The sequence below is a fragment of the Alligator mississippiensis genome, unplaced genomic scaffold, assembly GCF_030867095.1.
Source record: "Alligator mississippiensis isolate rAllMis1 unplaced genomic scaffold, rAllMis1 scaffold_27, whole genome shotgun sequence".
Classification (NCBI taxonomy): Eukaryota; Metazoa; Chordata; order Crocodylia; family Alligatoridae; genus Alligator; species Alligator mississippiensis.
In genome coordinates, this window is record NW_026775408.1 from 40,513 (window position 1) to 61,275 (window position 20,763).

The 20,763-nt window shown below is 45.0% G+C and overlaps 1 protein-coding gene across 1 annotated transcript; it reads left to right on the forward strand.

The window, feature by feature from the left end:
• The first annotated feature begins 5,715 nt into the window (after window positions 1-5,715).
• On the forward strand, window positions 5,716-18,103 carry LOC132247633 (centromere protein Q-like). Its single transcript, XM_059720230.1, has 5 exons — window positions 5,716-5,799; window positions 13,130-13,259; window positions 16,544-16,663; window positions 16,906-16,983; window positions 17,383-18,103. The coding sequence occupies exons 3-5, from the start codon at window positions 16,562-16,564 to the stop codon at window positions 17,509-17,511; spliced, it is 309 nt and encodes a 102-aa protein (XP_059576213.1). The 5' UTR covers window positions 5,716-5,799; window positions 13,130-13,259; window positions 16,544-16,561; the 3' UTR covers window positions 17,512-18,103.
• The last annotated feature ends 2,660 nt before the right edge of the window (window positions 18,104-20,763 follow it).

Genomic DNA, 20,763 nt, shown 5'->3' on the forward strand with positions numbered 1-20,763 from the left:
ACCCAGAACTGGATGCGGTACTCCAACTATGGCCTGACCAATGCCACATAGAGGGGAAGGATCACCACCCTGGACCCGCTTGTGATGCATCTGTAGATGCACGACAAGGTGCAGTTAGCCTTACTGACTGCTTCCCCACATTGGCAGCTCATGTTCATCCTGGATTCAGCAATGACTCCAAGATCCCTTTCTGCCACCATGTTGACAAGAAGGGAGTTCCCCAGCCTATAGGTGTGTTGCTGGTTCCTTCTCCCTAGATGCAATACCTTGCACTTGTCTGCATTGAATTCCATCCTATTCTCATCTGCCCACCTCTGTAATCTGTTTAGATCTAACTGGATTCTGTCCCTCCCCTTCAGCGTGCCTACCTCACCCCACATCTTGGTGTTGCCAGCAAATCTGGACAGTGTGCTTTCCACACCCACATCCAGATTGCTGATAAAGATGTTGAACAGTACAGGCCCCAGGACCAAGGCCTGGAGGACTCCACTGCCCATATCCCTTCAGGTCGAAAATGACCCATCCACCACCATTCTCTGGGTGCAACCATAGATTCGTAGATTTATAGATGTTAGGATCGGAAGGGACTTCAATAGATCATCGAGTCCGACCCCCTGCATAAGCATGAAAGAGTGCTGGGTCTAGATGACCCCAGCTAGATGCTCATCTAACCTCCTCTTGAAGACCCCCAGGTAGGGGAGAGCACCAACTCCCTTGGGAGCCCGTTCCAGACCCTGGCCACTCGAACTGTGAAGAACTTCTTCCTAATGTCCAATCTAAATCTGCTCTCTGCTAGCTTGTGGCCATTGTTTCTTGTAACCCACGGGGGCGCCTTGGTGAATAGATACTCACCAATTCCCTTCTGTGCCCCCGTGATGAACTTTTAGGCGGACACAAGGTCGCCTCTCAACCTTCTCTTGCGGAGGCTGAAAAGGTCCAGTTTCTCTAGTCTCTCCTCGTAGGGCTTGGTCTGCAGGCCCTTGACCATACAAGTGGCCCTTCTCTGGACCCTCTCCAGGTTATCCGCATCCCTCTTGAATTGCAGCACCCAGAATTGCACGCAGTACTCCAACTGCGGTCTGACCAGTGCCCGATAGAGGGGAAGGATCACCTCCTTGGACCTATTTGTCATGCATCTGCTGATGCACGATAAAGTGCCATTGGCTTTTTTGATGGCTTCATCACACTGCCGACTCATGTTCATCTTGGAGTCCACTAGGACTCCAAGATCCCTTTCCACTTCCATGCCACCCAGCAGGTCATTCCCTAGGCTGTAGGTGTGCTGGACATTTTTCCTCCCTAGGTGCAGCACTTTGCATTTCTCCTTGTTGAACTGCATCTAGCAGCTGCATCTTGACCATCTAGGCAATTTGACACCCATCTGACTGTGTAGGCATCAATGCCACAGTTACTTAGTTTTTTTTAAGATAATGTGGTGGGAAACTGTGACAAAGGCATTTTTAAAGTCCAGGAAGACAACATCCACCTCAACACCCTTGTCCAGGGACTTTGTGACCTGATCATAAAAGGAAACCAAATTAGTCAGGCAGGATCAGCCCTCAATGAACCCACGTTCGTTGCCCCTGAGCATTACCTTCCCTGCTGGGCCCTTGCAGATGGTCTCCTTGATGATTTTCTCAAAGGTCTTCCCAAGGCCTGTGGTAAGGCTGACTGGCCTACAGTTGCCAGGGTCCTCCTTTCTCCCCTTCTTGTAAATAGGGACCACATTGGCCCTTTTCCAATCCTCTGGTACCTAGTCAGAGCCCCATGAGTGCTCATACAGCCCTGCCAGGGGCCCACTATGACCCCTGCCAATTCCCTCAGCACCTTAGGGTGAAAAAAATCTGGACCTACTGGAATTGGCATGGGTCATAGTGGTGTGCATTGGGACTGACTCCCTTTTTTGCTCAGAGGATTGTCTCCTTGAGGAACAACCACCCATCTTGGACTCCCATCTCATTGAGGCTCCGAGACACCAATGCCTCTCCTACTAATCTTCTTAGTTAATTGAAGTCAGCCCTCCTGAAGTTGAGGACTTTTGCCTTACTGCTTGCTTTCACCACCCTGTGCTGGATAGTAAATTCCAGCAGGTGATGATCACTGTCACCCAGGTAGTTGAGTACCCAGAGACCCCTCACCAGGTCATCGCCTGTGGCAAGGACCAAATCCAGCAAGGCATTTCCCCTGGTGGGACTATGCACCTCCTGGGGATAGATGGAGGTCCTGGATCCCAGCTAGGAATCTACATGAGTGGTCAGACCTGGCTGACTGCTCCTCCCAGCAGATGTCTGGGTAGTTTAGGTCACCCATGACAACCACATCCTTGACTTTACAGCCTCTGTGAGTTGACCTGAGAGTTCCAGGTCCAGCTTATCGCCCTGGTGAGGCAGTCTGTAGTAGATGTCCACTATCAAGTCCCTTTCTTCATGACCCCCTTGCATTCTTTCCCAGAACGCCTCAGTTTGCCCCACCTCTCACCCCATCCTGATCCTGGAGGATGTGTATTGCTCTTTGATGTAGAGAAGTATACCCTCCGCCCTTTTTTCCCTGCTCTTTCTCACCTGTACAGCCTGTAGCCCTTGATGTCCACTGCCCAGTCATGGGTAGAATCCCACCAGGTTTCCATGAGCCCTACTAGGTCTGGGTTTTTGCTAGCTGGCAGGAGGGCCAGCTCCTCTTGCTTATTCCCCATGCTTTAAGCATTTGTGTAGAGGCATTTGAGGCCTCCAGTAGGTGCAGGTACTGCCCTCTTGTTCTGTAGAAAATGAGGGTTGGAAGGGACCACAGAAGGTTATCAAATCCAACCCCCCTGCTCAAAACAGGACCTCCTTCAACTACATCCCACCCAAGGCTTTGTCTAGTCAGATTTTAAAAACATTCAAGGATGGAGATTCCCAAATCTCTGTGTAACCTGATAGTTTCCACTGAAAGGGCAGCCCAGTGAGAGAGGACGAGGATGCTCCAGTGACAGCCCCAGGCATGTAGGTGCCCAAGGGTGCAAGTCACTCTGTGAGTATCATGGGCTGTGAATATGCTACCACATGAGGCCCTGCAGATACCAGAGTGCTGCTGTATCCCATGCAAATGGTATTGGGTATGCCTGTGGGGAGTGGGATCAGAGCAACACTTGGGGCAGGGGAGCAGGAGGGTTTTTTTTGTGGCATGGTCATGAGCAGGTCCCAAGGCTCTGAGCCACTCAGAGGAAGCTCTGTGGTGGAAGAGTACAAGTCATGGGTGACTGGTGCTGCCTTAGTTAGGGGGGGCATGTGCCCCCCCTGTGACTGTAGCCGATCCTGATGGCTGATTGCTGCAGCAAATTACTACAGCTGCTTCTGGGAGTGGCTGTGGCCACTTCTGGGAGTGACTACTGCGATCTGCCGGCGCTTGCAGGGTGGGCACCAGTGCTTCCACCTGCCACTCCTGCCCATTGCCTAAGCAGTGAACATGGCCAGTCAGAGGGTGCACTGGTGCTCTCAGGGGGTGAACATGCACCCCTGTGCACTCCCTATGCATTGCCACTGGTACAAATGCCCTGAGCTGCTTGCACTCTCCCACTGCCTTGGGCTGCTCTGGAGGCTTGAGGGACCCTCAGGGTCCCAGAGCACTTGCTCGCTTCCTCTGTTTTATATATGGGCACTCAGGGGAATCTCAGGGTGTCTCTCCATAAGTGAGGATGTTGAAGTTCCTCACTCAGTCAGACCTGTGCTTTGGTTCTGGCTGAGCAGGGAAACTAGGGCTTTTCTTTGCCTAGCCAGACCCAGCCCGACCCATTTCCCCCACTCAGCTAGACCCTAAGTCTGGTTGGGCAAGGAAAGACCCCTCCCCACTAGGCTAGACCTGTCCCTGGTGATCACTGGGGAATCTGAAAAGGGAAAGTGGGGAGATCACATCATCCCTTGCACTACACCATCAAGGGTGAGACAAGGAGCAGCATGTGTTTTGTCCAATGAAGCAAATGAGCTGTGCCACGATACATCACATAGCTGATCCACTTCATTTGGTGACATCTGTTTCTATCATTGGATTAGCTATGTCAGTATGCCTGGAGTTCTGTGTAAAGAGCAAGTTGGAGCCCTAATATACCTTGGTGTGGCAGCAATCCCTCATGGTCAAGGATGATCACTCCCAGGGGTCAAGGAAAGGGTTGTCGATGAGTCTGTTGATGATGAAGAAGGCCACTCCTAGAACCACAGACTCTTTGGCAAATGCCACAGGTGTTGGTTAAAAAGAGGTTTGGAACACTGATTTCTCAGTCTTCCTGCCTTGCCCTACCCCCAAATCACTGGGAGATAGCAAGAAAATCTCTGCAACCTAGAGCAGGTAGATATTAGAGAGGACCATGCTCAGGAGTGTTAATGAAGCAAAGCATCACAACCAGCTTAGTTACAAAAGAAGACTAAAGCAGCTGAAGTAAGTTTGTAGCAGGGACAGAGAGGAAAGTTTTGAAAGCAGGACATGGGTAGTCTTGCCTAATGATTATACACCTGAAGCACTGGTGTTGTCCTGATCAGTTCCCCAGGGAGCTGGAGATATGGAGGAGTTTGGTGTCAGAATTGGATTCAGCAATCATACGCAAAGCAAAGCACACTGGGGTCAAAAGCTGTAGCTGGAGACAGGGTAAGCCAAGAGTTAACCAGGAGTCAAAAGAGTCAAAAACTAGAGCTGAAGGTCAAACTACAATCAGGGAATGACAAGGGTCTTACCAGATCAGAAGCTAAATTTGGAGCCAAGAGTCAGAACCAGAAAACCAGCAAGGAAGCACACAGCAGGCCTACAGCAAGAGCTTCCCCCTTTGCCTGGGCAAGGAGCCTACAGGTTGGGCTTGGCATTCAAAGACTGGAGCAGGTAGGTCCCGCTGCCTCTGGGGACTGGCTGCCCTGATGGCTTACTCAGCCTTGCTGGGACCAAGGTGCTGCTTTGCGCTTTGGGCTTGCTACCAGTGCTACTTGTTCTGGAGATGACTTACCCTGCTCTGTTGATTGGGACTAGCTGGGTGCAAGGTTATGACCCAGATCCATTACACTTCTTATCCAGCTGAAAATCATCCCTGCAGTGGGTATTGACTTTTGAGGGCACAAGAGTCAGCATTTTGGGGGTTTCTCAAGATGTAGATTTAGGAGGATTTCTATGCCAAAGCTACATCAGAAATTTGACCCTGTGTCCTGTATGTATGGATGGATGGATGGATGCATATCTATCTATCTATCTATCTATCTATCTATCTATCTATCTATCTATCTATCTATCTATCTATCTATCTATCTATCTATCTATCTATCTATCTATCTATCTATCTATCTATCTATCTATCTATCTGCTTTCAAGTGTCCCATAGCTATCAATCTAATGACAAGCATAGAGATTCCTGTGGTGCTTTAAAATATAATGGAAAATACTGAACACAGTTATAACTTTGGAACCCCACTAAGACCTCTGGAATAGTGGGATTACGCATTGACAAAAAGGGAGCCAGGAAAGAGCTGTAACAAAGCACTGGTCAAAGTGTACTCAAGGCTGCCTGCATTTCTCTCTATTGGCACAATTATATGGGAGGCCTGAAGACATACACGGATAAGATAGGGAAACCAGGTTAGAAGCCCTAAGCCAGAGGCACTACACAGATCTGATGGGGCTTTGGGGGTGTAGTAAACCCAGATGCAGGGGTGATATCCAGGTCTGAGCTGGAAACACCAGGGGCAGGGTGGAATGTGAACTTCTGGAGGAGTCTTGTGAAGAAGAGGAAGAGCTCCATTTTGGCAAGATTTTCGCCTGCACACATCCTCCGACCTGCAAGGAAAGGTATGATAAGTATGAGCATTTCAAAAGCAGCTGTTGATTTAACTGTAAAATGGAACAAATGCTACAGGAGAGCTTCTTGTCTCAGTGAAAACCTGTGTTAATTCAGTACAACGACATCTATGTATGCAATGTTTCAATGGCTAGGGAGTGTGGCATCAAGGAGATTAAGGGGTTTTGCTATGGCTCCGGAAGCATTCATTCAAGTCCTACTCTGGACTCATGATAAAGGTTGTTCCCAGTTTATGCAGTAAATAGCTACGTGGTCAATCTGGCTGGGTAAGTTAAAGGTGGTTCAATCTGGTGCTGGCCACATCACTCCTTTGTGTGCCACTGACTACAGTAACTAGTGTGCTAAACTGTAGGAATCAATTGGGGTGATAGTGGTGGATGGACCTTCCTTCCTTTAAGATACAGGTCTCAAACATACAGCCAGATATACAGCCCAGGGAGGTGGGTCATCCAGCACATCATCTTTTTTTTCCTGCAGTTCCCTCTTGAGATTGTTAGACTCTCCCTGAGCTCAGTGTTGAAGAAGAGTTGCAGATAGCTTCATTCACCTTAGTAGTGTAAAACATGATAGTGTTCTCTAGTGAACTAGACCAAGGTTACTTAGATCACCCCCAGTGTGTGCCCAGTTTTGTTTCCATTTTTCTTTCTCTCTTCTCAGCTTCCACCTCCTCCTTTTGTTTTGTGCTAGTACTGCCCAATGGGCATGGCTTGTCTTTGTTGTAGCCCTCCTGTCTCTGTCCCTTTCCTATCCTCAACTATTCTGTTTCTTTCTAACAGAACCAGGATGAAGAGTCAAAAGCTAGAGCTGAAAGTCAAACCAGAATCAGGGGGAACCTGCCCCCCCCCAGGGAATTCATGGTAATGTGAACAAATCTTTATGGAAGGAAGAGCACGGGGATGTGTTGGACATTTTGAGAAATACTCAAGCATGATATAGAAGTGGTGCAAATTGTACAAGTGGGCAAGCATGTGAGCCCTGGGCTCTGCCTGTGGTGGGGCTGCCCAACAGGAACAGACATCCCATGCTCCCCGTCCTTCTGCACCTTTTGGCTCCAGCTCTGGCAGCAAAGCAGCAGTGGCAGCATAGGGGTGTATCCAAGTGAGCAAAGGGCATTCTCAGAAATTTAGTTCTGGAAAGTGTCTTGTTTGCTGCTGGGGGAAAATGTCACCGCATGTTTTTGCCTCTGAAAATTGGTGAATTTTCTGGCTCCTTAATATAAGTGTCAGCAGGAAAAAATGAGGTGACATCTTCCTTCAACAACAAAGCTCCCAGCTTCTGGGATGTCACCCACTGCCAGAGTCTCCAGAGCCAGAGATCTGGAAGGAAGATAAAGGAGGTGGGGCAGTGGAGATGAAGGACTGCCCTGGGCGCAATTCTGGCCAGTTACACCTCGGTTGCACCGAGTTGTTTTTTTTATAAGAAACAGTCACAAGCAAAGAGTTGTGTGTAGATGAGGAGACACTGTATAAGCACAACAGCTGGAATGGATAAACGTTTGAAAACCCAACAGTAGTGGTGTTATTTAGAAGACTTATACCCATATTTGTAACAATGTTACTATTCACCTGTTGCATAATAAGTAAGTGTGGCAAGTGTTACGTCTTGTATTTTTGTGTTATCTGTAACACAAAATACTACGTCAGATACCATGTCTTTGAAGAAGACAGAGTTCCATCTCTTTCAAGAAAAATGGAAACTGGAGGAAGAATGTCTCGCATTTGAAAGCTTCTCTAACTTTATCCTGACTACACAGTTGGTAGGCCTGTGCAAAGTAGCTGGTATTCATTTTGGTTTCGGTCAATTCGGGGGACAGCAATTCGATTGGGTGATTTGAAGCACTGTCCTGAATCAATTTGGCTGAATCTGATTCAGAGGTTCGGCTGCTGCTGAATCAACTGAATCTCCAAATTACACAGGCTCCATCCCTGACCCGCTCTCAATGGCTGTCCCACCCGGCTCCAGCTCCTGGCTCTTTGAAAAAAAAAAAGCTGGCACTCACCGGCTGCTGCCAGGAAAGAGGGGGGGGGTGACCCCCACTGCCCCCCCCGTTCCATGTGGCAAGGAGGGCTCTGCCACGAGCCCTCCAACCCTTGCCCACTCTCTCACCCCCCCGCCCCATGGCTGCCCTGCCTGCCCCAGCTCCTGGCCCTTTAAAAAAACAGCAACAAAAAAGCCCCAACTCACCGGCTCCTGCCAGGTGGGGAGGATGATCCCCACTGCCCCCACTGTCTCAAGCTGCATGGGGGGCTCTGCCATTAGCCCCCAGAAGCTCCAAGGCTGCTGCAGGAGCCAGTGAGTTCAGGTTTGTTTGGGTTTTTTTTAAAGGGTCGGGAGCTGGGGCGGGCAGGGCAGTCCTGGGGGGGCTGGGAGAGCAGGTAGGGGTCAGGGGGCTCATGGAAGAGCCCCCCACGCAGTGTGGGGCAGCAGGGGGAAGTTGGGATTTCCCCCCTGCCTGGCAACACCTGATGAATGCGGGCTTTTTTCTAAACAACTGGGAGCTGGGGCCAGGTGGGGCAGCCATTGGCGGGGGGTGGGTGGGGCTGGGGCAGTGATTGGGCATTGTCGGGTGCTCAGGAGGGCTGCAGGAGCAGGCAGGGGATGGGGTCTGGTGGGGGTCCCCCATGGTCCATTTCCTTCTCCTCTAGCCTTCCCTCCTCTGCCCCCTACTTATCAACATGGAGTCTGGGTCCAGCTCCCTGCTGCAGCCGGTGGGGACTGCCCGAATCGCCAAAGCTCTCGGCATCTTTTCAAATTGATTCAGAGACCTTTGAATCAATTCAGACCTTTTAATTGATCCCCTGATTTGATTCAGAGATTCGGCCACCGAATCAGGCCAAATCCCCTCTGAATTGAATCAGCACCCGAAGCTTCACACAGCCCTAAAAGTTGGACGAGTAAAAGACAACACCCCCAGAAATCCTTGCCTGTCCAATAAAATGTAGGATCTTATTAATTCTTTGTGGAAACAAATGGAAAACCTGTGTATTTGGCTTGGCTTGTAAGTAAGCTGTGGCTGCTTTTAAAGAGCTCCCCGGGCAGAGACATTATGAGTCCCGCCACGGCATGAAGCACAGCAAGTTTATCAAGACGATGTGAAGACAAAGTAAGTAAACTCGAACAGTGGTTATGAAAGCATAAAAAGCAAAAAAGAAATCTTCCTCAAAGCCGTGGGACAGCTCTAGTAGAAATGTGTGATGAAAACAGAGTGTGCTCAGAGAGCTGCAAGCTTGTGAATATATCAACCTCTCAAGAAACAGTAGGTGACAGAATCTGTGACTTCTCTGATAATTTGCAAAACCAACTCCAGAACAAGGCAAATGCATTTACTTTTAACTTTTCAATAGCAATTGATGAAAGCAGAAAGGATTGTGACATTTCTTTGTGAGCTGTGTTTGTTCCAGATCTGGATCAAGATCTGAATGTCACAGAGGAGTTTGTGCCAGTCAAAGACAACCTCAGTGGGGATCATCTTGACCTTCATTCAGGAGAAGACATTTTCAACAGCCTGACCCAGGCTTTGGACAACTTTGGTGTGGACTGGAAAAGGACAGTGAGGGTTGCAACAGATAGGGTTCACTCCATAGCGGGAAGGAAGGCAGGATTGGTGGTGAAACTCAAGTGCAAAGTTCAGAAGAAAATACTGGTTTGGAAGCAAGGGGTGACTTGCTTACAGCGGCCAGGAGCTTGGTGCTTTTCATTTGCATTCTGGCCAAAGGCCATGTGATGAATATTGCAGTAACAATAGTGAATATTATCCGAGTCGGAGCTCCCAGCCTTTGACACTTCAAACAGCTCTTGGAGGAAGCATGGACAGGTTCATGGATTTTACTGCTATGGCTTCATGATTTGAGTTTGACCCGCCTGACTTAAGGGATGGAACCGAGAGCAGGGTATCTGCCCAAGGTGCCCTGCTTAGTAAGAAAGGAAATGAATTATATTAGAAGTAGGTAAAAGAGAGGACATTTGTCTTTCAGAACAGCGATGATGCAGCTATAGTTTTTATGTTGTTTTGCTTTAACCACGTTTGTTTGACTAGCATTTATTTTCTGACAGAATTTATAGGGAAAGGAGGGTTGAATTTCTGAAACTTCTTGTTTCTCAATCAAAAACTTGGTTTTTTTTTCCTGTTTAAATGTTAAAATATTCAGATGGTTGTTGTTATTGTTCTTTTATTTTTAGCTTTTGACCTGGATGGGATGTGTTTTTCACTCACTTGATTGGTCAGAATGTAAATACTTTTTAAACTGAATTTTCAAAATCAAATATTTGACTTGATACAAGAAAATCAGAAAATCAGACTTTCTAAATTAAACATTTCAACAAATAATCCAATAGAAACTTAAACAAACAAAAAAAAAAAAACAAAAAAAAAAGGAAACATGTCCATGGTGACAACATGAATCTACTTGCAGAATATCTGCAAATACTAGTAATCTATTTTGTCTGGCCTCAGTCAAAATCAACATAAAATGCCCCAAGAAGATGAGTACAACAGATCAACGAATGCCCTGTGATTCTGAGAAACTCCACTAAACAAGCAAGCTGCTGTGATTTAAAGTATTTTCACCTTTTAAGTTGACTTATTATGTGGCCTCATCAGGTACCCACCAATTGAACCTCGTTCCCATGGAGCCTGGAGCTGGCTGGGACCTGCCTCTGCCCCAAAGAACTTCAGGGGAGGGGCAGGTCCCAGCCCCCTGCCCCAATCTGCTGGTGGTGTAGCTAGCAGTGAGCCCCCTGGGGCCCTCAACAGTTTACCAAAACTCATTAAGCAGAACTCCAGCTGAAATAATTGCCCCCCCGGGTCAACTACTTATCCCATACCCTGATACACCCGGACTGCACCCCACACTATGCTGCTCCACAGCCCACCCTGTAGTCTAACCTCTGATGCCTCTTCTTCCCCTGTCCTGGCACAGACCCCAAGGAAATACTATTTGCCTATTTGCAACTTAGCAGTGTTACAAGAAGACAAGACACAGCTGCAGTGGGAGCACCTGGCTGGATGGGACACGAGGGAGCTACTGAAAGCCCTGAAAAGAGCTCCAGGCAGGGTGCTGTGCTTTCACTCAGACATACATTGCTGTGCTCTGTTTGCCCTTCAACACTGTTTCCATCTTCTTCCCAAGGACAGAGCTTCAATCAAGCTCTAGTTGCTTTGTTCTTTATGGATGACTCTTTTAAAAAAAAAATTATTGACAGGTGTTTTTAGGATTTAAAAAAAATGGAGTGGCTGTAAATATACAGACACTGGGCAACCCTGATGGTAACAGGCAATGAAAAGTGCTGCCGTAGATATTGATGAAATTGCAAATACTGTGATGGTTTTCCAATCTAGTTTCCACTGAAGAGGATGTATAATTGTTGCTCAGAGTATCAGGGCTCACTCTAATCATATTTTAGAAGCAATATTCCTGGGAGCTCCTTTATTAAATTCCATGCTTGAGAATTGTGAATTGTATCTGAAAGCAAGACGTTCAGTTTGGCAATTCATGACCGTCTGCTTTTGTGATACCAGGAGTTCAGTAAGTAGGGTTAGACTTATGTTGCCAATCATCAGCATGTATGGAGAGGGATGGATAAATGCCAAGTGTTTTGGCATAGTATCTAAGTGCTATTTCAAAAATAGTTTGACATGTAGGAGATCTTGGGGTTTTTTTTGGCTACTATCAGAAGCAGACTATTAGACTCGAAACAATAGTCTTGATTAGATGTGACATTTTGTGTGTTAAATATTTAAGAGAGAAGTTTTTAAAGTGATGTCTTTGTGGTGCTGAATTAAGGAATCTTGGGCCTGTTTTTTTCAGAAGTGCTGATTTCCCTATCATCAGCTGAACTCAGTGGGGATTGTGGAATGTCAGCCTATATGTAAATTGTACCGCAGGTGTCTTATATGCCTTCAAAATCAATGGCTCCTTTAAAGCCTGAAGAAGTTGTTCTGTCATGCATCTCTACACCGTGCACCATCTTTAATAAAGGCATGAGTTATGGTGTTGGGTTACTCCTTTGAAATATTCCCGTTTTGGAAACCGATAAAATTGCTATTAGTCTTGTATCAAAAAGTGGGACTAGATCAGACATTACTTAGAAATAGATTCATAGGCAGGGAACATAGCCACAAGCCAAACCTAATATCTAGTGTCTTTTATAGTGAAGGCACTTAAGGGCCCTGCTTATTTTGAACTCTGTAGCTGAAAGTGGGGATATAGTGTTGAAAACCAGCACAAACTTAGTATTCGTTTAATGTAAATACTGACACTTTAATCCTGTTGCAGAATTTTATAGGGAGGCTGTGTAAATATTTCACAGCGGCAATATGCTGTTGAAACAGGTCAGTGTCTTTAAGAACATTGGCTACAGCAGGGGTGGCCAGCAAGTGGCATGCTGCAGACTGGTTAATGACATAACCAGCAGATAGGGCAGATACCTGATATGCTGCAATTTTCTGCTAAGGAGCACAGATCAGGGAGCAGAAAGCAGAGTGGGAGATAAGGCAGGGGCCAGAAAGCAGAGCAGCTGTTCAGTCAAGGAAAGACAATTGGAGTGGCAGTTGTGGAGGGTGTGGGGCAGATTTGTGGCACACTGGCCAAAAAGGTTGGTCCTCACTTGGCTACAGTACTGTCTCTGACTTGCACCCTGGGCTTTTAAAACCAGAAATTACTTCAGTGAAGATTTGTAATGATTTAGTACTAAAACGGCAAAGACTTTTATGAGCAATTGCATTCCTTTGAACAAAATGAGGGTTTGGGCTTTTGTGGATAATAAACTGATGTCTGAACAAGTACTAACTGTGAAAATTGTTTCATATCAGTTCGTTTCTACTTAAAAAGAAAGACTTTTTTGCGTTGTGACCTGGGCAAAATCACTAGACCTCTTGGCACCCATATCAAACTCAGGCAGGAAGCCTGCTTTATGCATAAGAATCCTCAGTGAAAATCAAGTAATCAATCAAAACTTTTCTTTCAGGGTTTAAATAATAATGCTGAGCTTTTGCACTTGAGACACATTAGTTGATTCTAATGAAGACCTGGGGATAGTCATTAGTTCTCTTACTGATGGCAAATTCAGCCAGCTGAATGTGGACCACAAGGCTCATCAGTGTGATAGCCAAGTTTAGACCTCTGAAGTTCTAAGCTCTCCATTCTGTGTTTGTACTCTCTCATTTCTTTCTTGGTTAAATATCTTGGACACTTTATTTCAAAAATGGCAGCTCTGGAATTGGCTGCTGGTGAATATTACTTCTCCCCAGCTGGGTTATTTGTGGGTTACCTTTTCATTTTTTTAAAGTGACCAATGAGTTGTGCTTTCCTTATAATCAAGGCTACAGAGACATTTCAAGAACCTAAAGGTGCCTTCGGGGAAGCTCGGCAACTTGAAAAATGTAGTGAACCTCAAGGTGCAGGAAAAACAGAAGCTCGCATCCAATGAAGAGTCGTTGGCCTTACTGAAGGTAAGGGAAGTATAGGACTAAAGAGGGAATGAAAAGGGAATAAAGAATATCTGTCCTTGTGGTAGTGCTCCTCATTACAGGCTAAATTTTTAGTGGAAGCAAAATCGACTTGGGTTGGAGGAGAATGCACTGGTGACAATACACTTTTCTGGGAAAAGAAGGAAATTTAATCTCTTCGTTTTGTTCTGTTCTTGTTCACCTCTTTTATCGGGCCCTTTGTAAATTTGTTCTCATTTGTACCACGGTAATATTTGAGCAAGTTGCTGATGTGACATTATTCTTATTGTAGTGTTTTGGGTTGAAGCAAATTCACTAATAATCATCTTACCTGTTTCCTGCTGGTATTTGGTTATGAACTTGAAGTACAGATGGGTTTCACGAGGGTGATTCTCTGATCTGACTGATCGGTACTTTAATTTTCTCATCCCTTCAAAATCTACAGGGAGGTTTTTAATTTCATGCCCTATTTACTCTGAAGATGAGTGTGCAGGGTGGCGCATGTAGTGTCACAGGAGGGCTACAGAATATATAGTGTGTTCTCTCTCTTCCGCCCATCAAGTTTCATTGTGAATGTTGGCAAGATGGCATGAATGACCACCAGGACTCAGACTGTGTTGACCATAAAAGCTCTCCCTGCTTTTCTTCCTATTAGCTACAGTCTTTATACAAAGATTGGATTATTCCATATTCTCATGCTCCAGGAGCTAATCTACCCAATACGGACCTTCCACAGATGAGCTGGGTAACTGGATAGATCAACACCCTGTGGTGTAGGGCATGGAGGAGGGAGGGTTTTCTGTTTGTTGGCACCTTAAGCAGGAAGATTCTGAAATATCTTTGAGTTGTGTGTCTGGCTTCCCTTGGATTTTTGCATCCTCTATTCATTCCTAGAGGTAGGAGTGAGCAAGAGGTATCCCTTGGTTTTGTGGGAGAAACCCACTGTGAAGTTTTGTATTCCTTCACTATCTTCCCCTGCCCCCCCATCCTCCCCCAAAAAGCAAAGAGTAGAAGTGCTTCTGTAAGCAGATGGCAGACCCAGCCTGCTCCCATTGCATGTGATCTGATCCAAACCTATTCTTTCCCAAGGTTTTACCTTTATTATTGACTTAAATGACAAAGCAAATAGTGACTTTAATGTTAACTTTGTCCTGTGATGGCTGCTCCTACAGATTTTTCCTCTGAGTCTTTGTTATGTGGGTCTGTATCATGCTACCCACCCGTCACTCAAGCACGGTGTTTAATGTGTTACATATTAAATCCATGCTTATAGCGCTGCCCACAAGTTCCAAGAAGCACCACATTGTCTTTCAGGCTTCTTTACGCTATGCAGCATGGGATCCTTTTAGGAAATAGTTTACAATCAAGTTGTCTTTCTGCCACAAGCCTGGGGCAGAAGTTACTGTGGTCCTTATAGCAAGCAACTTTGTTAGCCCAGCACGCACCTTCATTAAGCATGTTTATAGCAGTGTGACTCAACTATGGATCCATTGGGGTATTCCATGATTGCAGCCCAAGTCTGGCTAGTCTCAGAAAGATGCCCTTGAGTGGTCTTCAGGGTTCATTAGAGGATGCAAATGGTAGCAGGCCATCAGATAACAGATTGGGAGGCATTTAAACCAGATTTGGCCCAAATGGTACATTCTGCCATTGCTGACCTAACTCCAAGCACAGAACTGCATTTCTGGAGCATAACTAGCGCGGAGTAGGGGAGGCACATTGCTTTGCAGGTATGGGAGGACCAACAATGGTTTCAGTGGTGGTGGTTTGCATTGCTGCTATGAAAGCTGTTTATCAGAAAGTATCAGGGATGTACTTGTGACAATAGTTGGCTTTCAAGGAGTGGGCTTTCCAGCTACGCTGGGTCCATTGATGTCATGCTTGTGCCCAGAGTTTTTTCTTTCAGCAGTTGCATTCTGGCACAATTTGGTAATCATTGTCTGCCTCTTTGCCACTTAGGGATCCCATTTTTGAATGAGGTAAGGGGAAGTAGGAGCTTAGTGCTTCGACACGCAGGCAAGTACCTTATCCACTTCTATATAGCAGGGGTACGTAGCTGGAGTATCACTGGACCAGCTAGTTAGTGTCTCTAGCAGCCTTGTAGAAGTGCTTCACAACTTTAGGTTCAGAGCCCTGAATCTTGGTTTAGTGAATGCTTAGCTGAGCGAACATGCTGTTTGTTTGACTGTTAGAGATATCATTGTGGTGCTGCTTCTTCTTCCATATGTTCAAAATAATTTGGTTATGCAGCTCAGGCCAGACAGCATCTCATCCAAATGAGATAGCATTCATTAAAAAGAGCAGGGATTGCCCTGGGTTGTGCTAATCACTATGGAAAAATCTGTAAGGAACGTATATGAGTTTAAATGCTGAACAGGGAGTAAAAGGACAACCTAGTTGCTGGAAAGTTAAAGGGAAGAGGACTAGAGCCAAATGACTGAAAGACAGGAGCAGGGCATTGTGAATGAGTAACTGAAGGTTTTGAGGTATTCATGTGTTGCAGCATGTGGCTGTGTTGCAACCACATCCTAAAATACTCATGTATGGAGGGATGTGTGTTGTGGCTGATGTGTGTTTACTGGGAAGTTTGAAGAGAGCTTATGGAGCTGTTGTAGACCTGCACCAGGATATGGGGATAGAGTTTACAGTGTGGGTGGTATGAACATGGGCCTGGGACTGTGTCTAACTTTCAGCTTAGAAATAACCTGAATTTTTGGGTTGGCAACAAACTCTTGTACCTCTGAACTATAGCTAATAGGTCGTAGGTTCAGTATGTCTGTCATTGTGAGTCAAAAAAGCTATGCGTCTCTACATAGAGTCTTAGAACTTGACACCCATATTTCATAAAACTTATTTAAAATATAGTTTACAGATTCCCAGAATGTTTTTTCCTGGTTGGTTTCCTCCAAAAAAGTGTCTAGATGCATAAGGTGGCTTTCACAGTGGCATTTCAGCAAGACTGTATCCAGCATTGTTTGGCACATTGGAACAGCTGTATCTAACAGTGAAGAAGCTATGCTGGGAGAGGGTGAAGCTGATTCTTCTAGGCTTCACTGACCCAGACACAGAGATTGGCATCCAGTTCTTAGAGCTGTTTTCCTGATCCTTCGAAATTATATTGGGATGATCTTTTAATGATTTCTTATTTCTTGATTGTTCAGATTTTTTTCTGTGTCTAGGAAAGGTAAAGTTAGGCCATGCTTGATTGAATCCTAGCGTAGTGTTTGGTGTATGAATGCTTTGCTGGCTTTTTGTATGCTTATTTTCCACTTTCCGTTTTGACCCAGGAAGAAATTGAGAAAGCTATGCAAGCAGCAGAGCACACAGATGAGAATATTCAGAGTCTGCAGGACAAAATTCGGATGCTCCGGAGTGAGTTAGAGGAAGAGGAAAACAAGGCTAAAATGGTACTTATAGCAAAGCTTGCTGTATTGAGCCACAGAGTGGTTGTTCTGACCAGCTCCAAAAAAAACCTGTCTTCATCAAAAGTCTTATTTAGGGGAGACTTCTTTGGGATAAGGAATGATCATTTCCAGGACTTTCTTAATGTCATCTCTGTATTTCAAGATGAAACAACTAGGAGGATGGTAGCATGAAAACAAACACGGTGGTTGTGTTTGTGAAGACTTGATTTTTATCTGTCCTTCAGGTTTTCCAGGGAAGTGGCAGAGGGGTGCTCAACCTCCCAGAGCTACCAACGAACAGTCTGGAGGCACCTATTCTGCAGGTGAGCAGGGGAAGGGCACCATCTTTTCAGACACCCTTCTGGCAATGAGGAAGCGACAACAGAAACTGTATACTTTGCCCCCTCGGGTGCAGTGGTTTTCACTTTTCCCTCCTAACCAGAGCAGTATAGTTGTGCTTGAATATTCCATCAAATGGTTCAAGTAAAGATCAACCAGCTTGTCCTATCTGTGGCCACGGAGAGCAGTTTCTGAAACGGTCCCTCCTGAACTATTCCTATTTAAGTGCTAAGTAAGGATAATTTATGCTTTCTGTATTTTTGATCTGGGGTATATGGGGCTGTCTTGGAAAGTCTGATTGGGTGAAACCCCTGATGGAAATAAATCTGTTTTGTGTTCCCCTCGTATGTTTTTCATGTTTCCTTCCTTTCTTCCTTCTTTAGGAGGAGATTTTGAAGATCCCAAACCAGACAGGAGTTTTGCAGAACTTGAATACCATCCAGCGCTCAGCTGAGATGAGGAACATGTTGAGTCTCCTTAAACAGGCCTATGAAAAAGTGGACTCCCTTTGAGGAACCCATACACTGAAGTCTGCCTTTAAGACAACTTTATCTTGTGCTAACAAATGCTGTTCCTGTAACAATGTTTTTGCTCCTAAGGACTTAACTTGTATGGTAACTAGGTGTCTTAGTCAAACTTTTATCAGATAAATATTGGAAAAATATGTTGACAGACGCTCAGTGGAACGGCAGTGATATGCTGCATTCCCATTGGAATAAGATAAGCAGAACTGATCTGTCCATGTAGACATTTACAGTGTATATGTTGCCTTTATTAATACAACAGAGTTAAAACTCACATTTACCTTTTTGGAAAGCCTTTTTTTTCTTTAGAGAACTATCTTGAGAACTGACGGACAAACAGCAGGTTTCACTAGCTCTTAATATTCTTTGTTTTGTAATATTTTTTTCTTTTTGGGCGAGGACTTCTGTCTCATTGTATCAGACCTCCCCTGTCAGGGCTGTAAATTTACCATTTCATAGGAACCTCACATTCACTTCAAACAGGATTTAATGCTCCCCTTTTAAGGTGAACCATGTAATTGATATATATTTTTAATGAGTAGTTGCTAATCCACAATAAATGTCCTTTTTTCAAACAAAATTGGGTGTTATTGAAATGTAAATCAAAAGCCTATGTGAGTAATTGAAGTTAAAGGATCAACATTTCATTGTATATGGTGGACAGGATTCTTTACACTCTCACTCCACTGTAAACAAAGACAATTGCACCTGGTTTTCCTCAAGCAGTGAGGGCTGGGCTGCAGATTATTGTGCAGATCTCTGATCTCAAAGTTGTGTACTCATCTTTTGTTTCCTTAATTGCCAGGTCACCTTTAGCTTTGGAAAAGTGAGATAACACAAAATGTGCATTTCTCAAGGGTTTTGTCACTTTGGCTGCTTGCAGACATGAAAAAAACAACAAAACTGTGCTTTGCTGGGAGCAGCAGCATGTTAGTTTGACCTGGCTCTGCAGCACCTGTATAGATCAGGTGCATCAGTGGGGCTTTTTATATAAAGATGATTCAATCAACTATTTGATAAAAGCTTCAAAAAAGCCTCATTAAAGTGCCCAATCTATACAATTGCTGCAGAGCCAGTTCAAATTAACGCGCTGCCTCTTCTGGGCATGTGCTTAGCTCAGTGCGGGAACGGATTGAGTTTAAAGTGCATTTTTTTTTGTGTTTGGCTTTTTTTCCCCCCTCATCTGCCAGCAGCCTTTGTCTTTTTGTTAAGGCATCTTGTTATGTCAAAGTACTTCCCCTGTTAAATTCCCATCTGGCAAATAGTGACATTGACTTGATAGTGACCTGTCAGGGAACCTTTCTTTTGCTTACTGGCTGCTTATCTCTCTTAATGAGGTAATGAGGATAATTTACTTATTTTTGAACCCTATGGGGATTAAAAACCATCATGTAGTTCCTATGTATAGGAGCGGGAAATGTAGAGTTGAGAACATTTTCTTTGCATTGGGTGGGCCAAATGAAGCTTGTGTTTTAACCTTTCTTGATCTGTTTTTCAAAATTTATGGTCAGCAGTGGAAATGAGCACATATTTCTATAACCAATTATTCCATTATGGACTGGTTGTGGTGTTATACCTTGCGGCTGGTCAGTTAATAAATTGAGATATCTTTTATTGATGTGCCGATGTCAGTAAGTTAGTCTCCCATGTGAGTATGCCCAAATGTAAGTGTTCTAGCAGACTTAATTGGAAGTATCCTTCAACTAAACTACAACGTAGTCTTCAATGTGTGTGCCCCATTGCATCTCTTAATGAACAATCCCAACTGGCACTCTGAATGCACTAGTACATCATTAGGTCTGGTGCTGATGTCTTTTAATTTGGGAGGAGCTATTGGGTGTTAGCAAATAGAATCCAAAAAGAATATTCATTTTAATTAACAAGGTACATCTACACGAGACACTACGTCATTGTAGCGACGCGCTATGGCGATGTAGCATCGGTGGGTACAAACCATGATGCTACAGCTATGTCATCATAGCGACATGCTCCCTCACTATAGCACATTGCTACAGTGATGTGATGGCTAAAAATATCCATGCGCTGCCAGCAGGGTGCAGTAACAGTTGTTACTGCGCCATCATTTAGTACTTCCTAAAGGAAATACCAAATGACAGTGCAGTAACAATGGCGCCATAGGGGCATCTGATGATGCTCCTACTGTCTTCAAACTGAAGATCTCCCAAGTGTTTCATAGAAGAGGACAAGGATTTGGGGAAAAAATGAGCATAGAGAAACTAAATGACTCGAGGCCATACACTAAGTCAGTGTCAGGGCTGGGGAAATACAGAAAAGAAAAAAAGTCTATTCACCTGTAGCTCAGTGTCCATGGGCTTTGCTTTCTCTTTTTACTGGTCTCCAACAGGTTTTCCTGACCAGTTCTTCCCCAAAACATTCACTGAATCGTGCTGGACGGTTCTTGTAAATGAGCAATATGGCCAACTAAAGCAGTGGTTCTCAACCGTTTTTTTTGTACCAGGACCCACTTGTACACATCAATAGACAGTCCTGACCCAGTGCCCCTCACTCCTGACCTGCTACCCCCTGTCCCCAAGACCCAGCCCCCCAGTTTGTGGGGCAGTTTGCGGGGGGGGACCCCAAGCAGCCCCTCGCAGGCTGGAACAATGCCAGCCTGCAAGAGAAAAGCCACTGCTTCCCATGTTTTTCTCCTTTAAAGGAGAATCCCTTCTTAAAGTTTGTTCACGACCCTTTCATATAGTCTTGCAACCCACTTTTGGGTCGCAACCCACGGGTTGAGAAATGCTGCATTAAAGAGTCAATGTTTATGGATCTGCAATCTGACCTGTTCGTAGAACAGCATACCCTGTTATTAGCCAGAAAGCAAATCATCTGAAAAACATGTTCCCCACTGGTTTCAGATTTATAAATCAGTGACTTATGTTCAATATGGTGTATTGAGAAAAAAGATGATGAGATATTTCAACATGTCTCTTAGGGCAAAAAGTACAGAGAGCAGAACCTCCGGTTGTGATCTGATTAGGTCTCTTGTGCTAATAGATCTCCAGATGAAAGCTGCTGTACTGTGGTCAGCAATGTTGGTGACTGGAGATTTGGTAGTAGGCATTCTACTAAAACCAAACCCTTGTACAACATCATGGGCCTGTTTGTGCATTGTTAAATGTAATGTCATTCAAATAGATGCTCCTTTGATGGCTTCATGAAACAATAACGAAAGAGGGTCCTTTATTGTTGTATCCAGCTCTGCTTATGCAGAGGTTT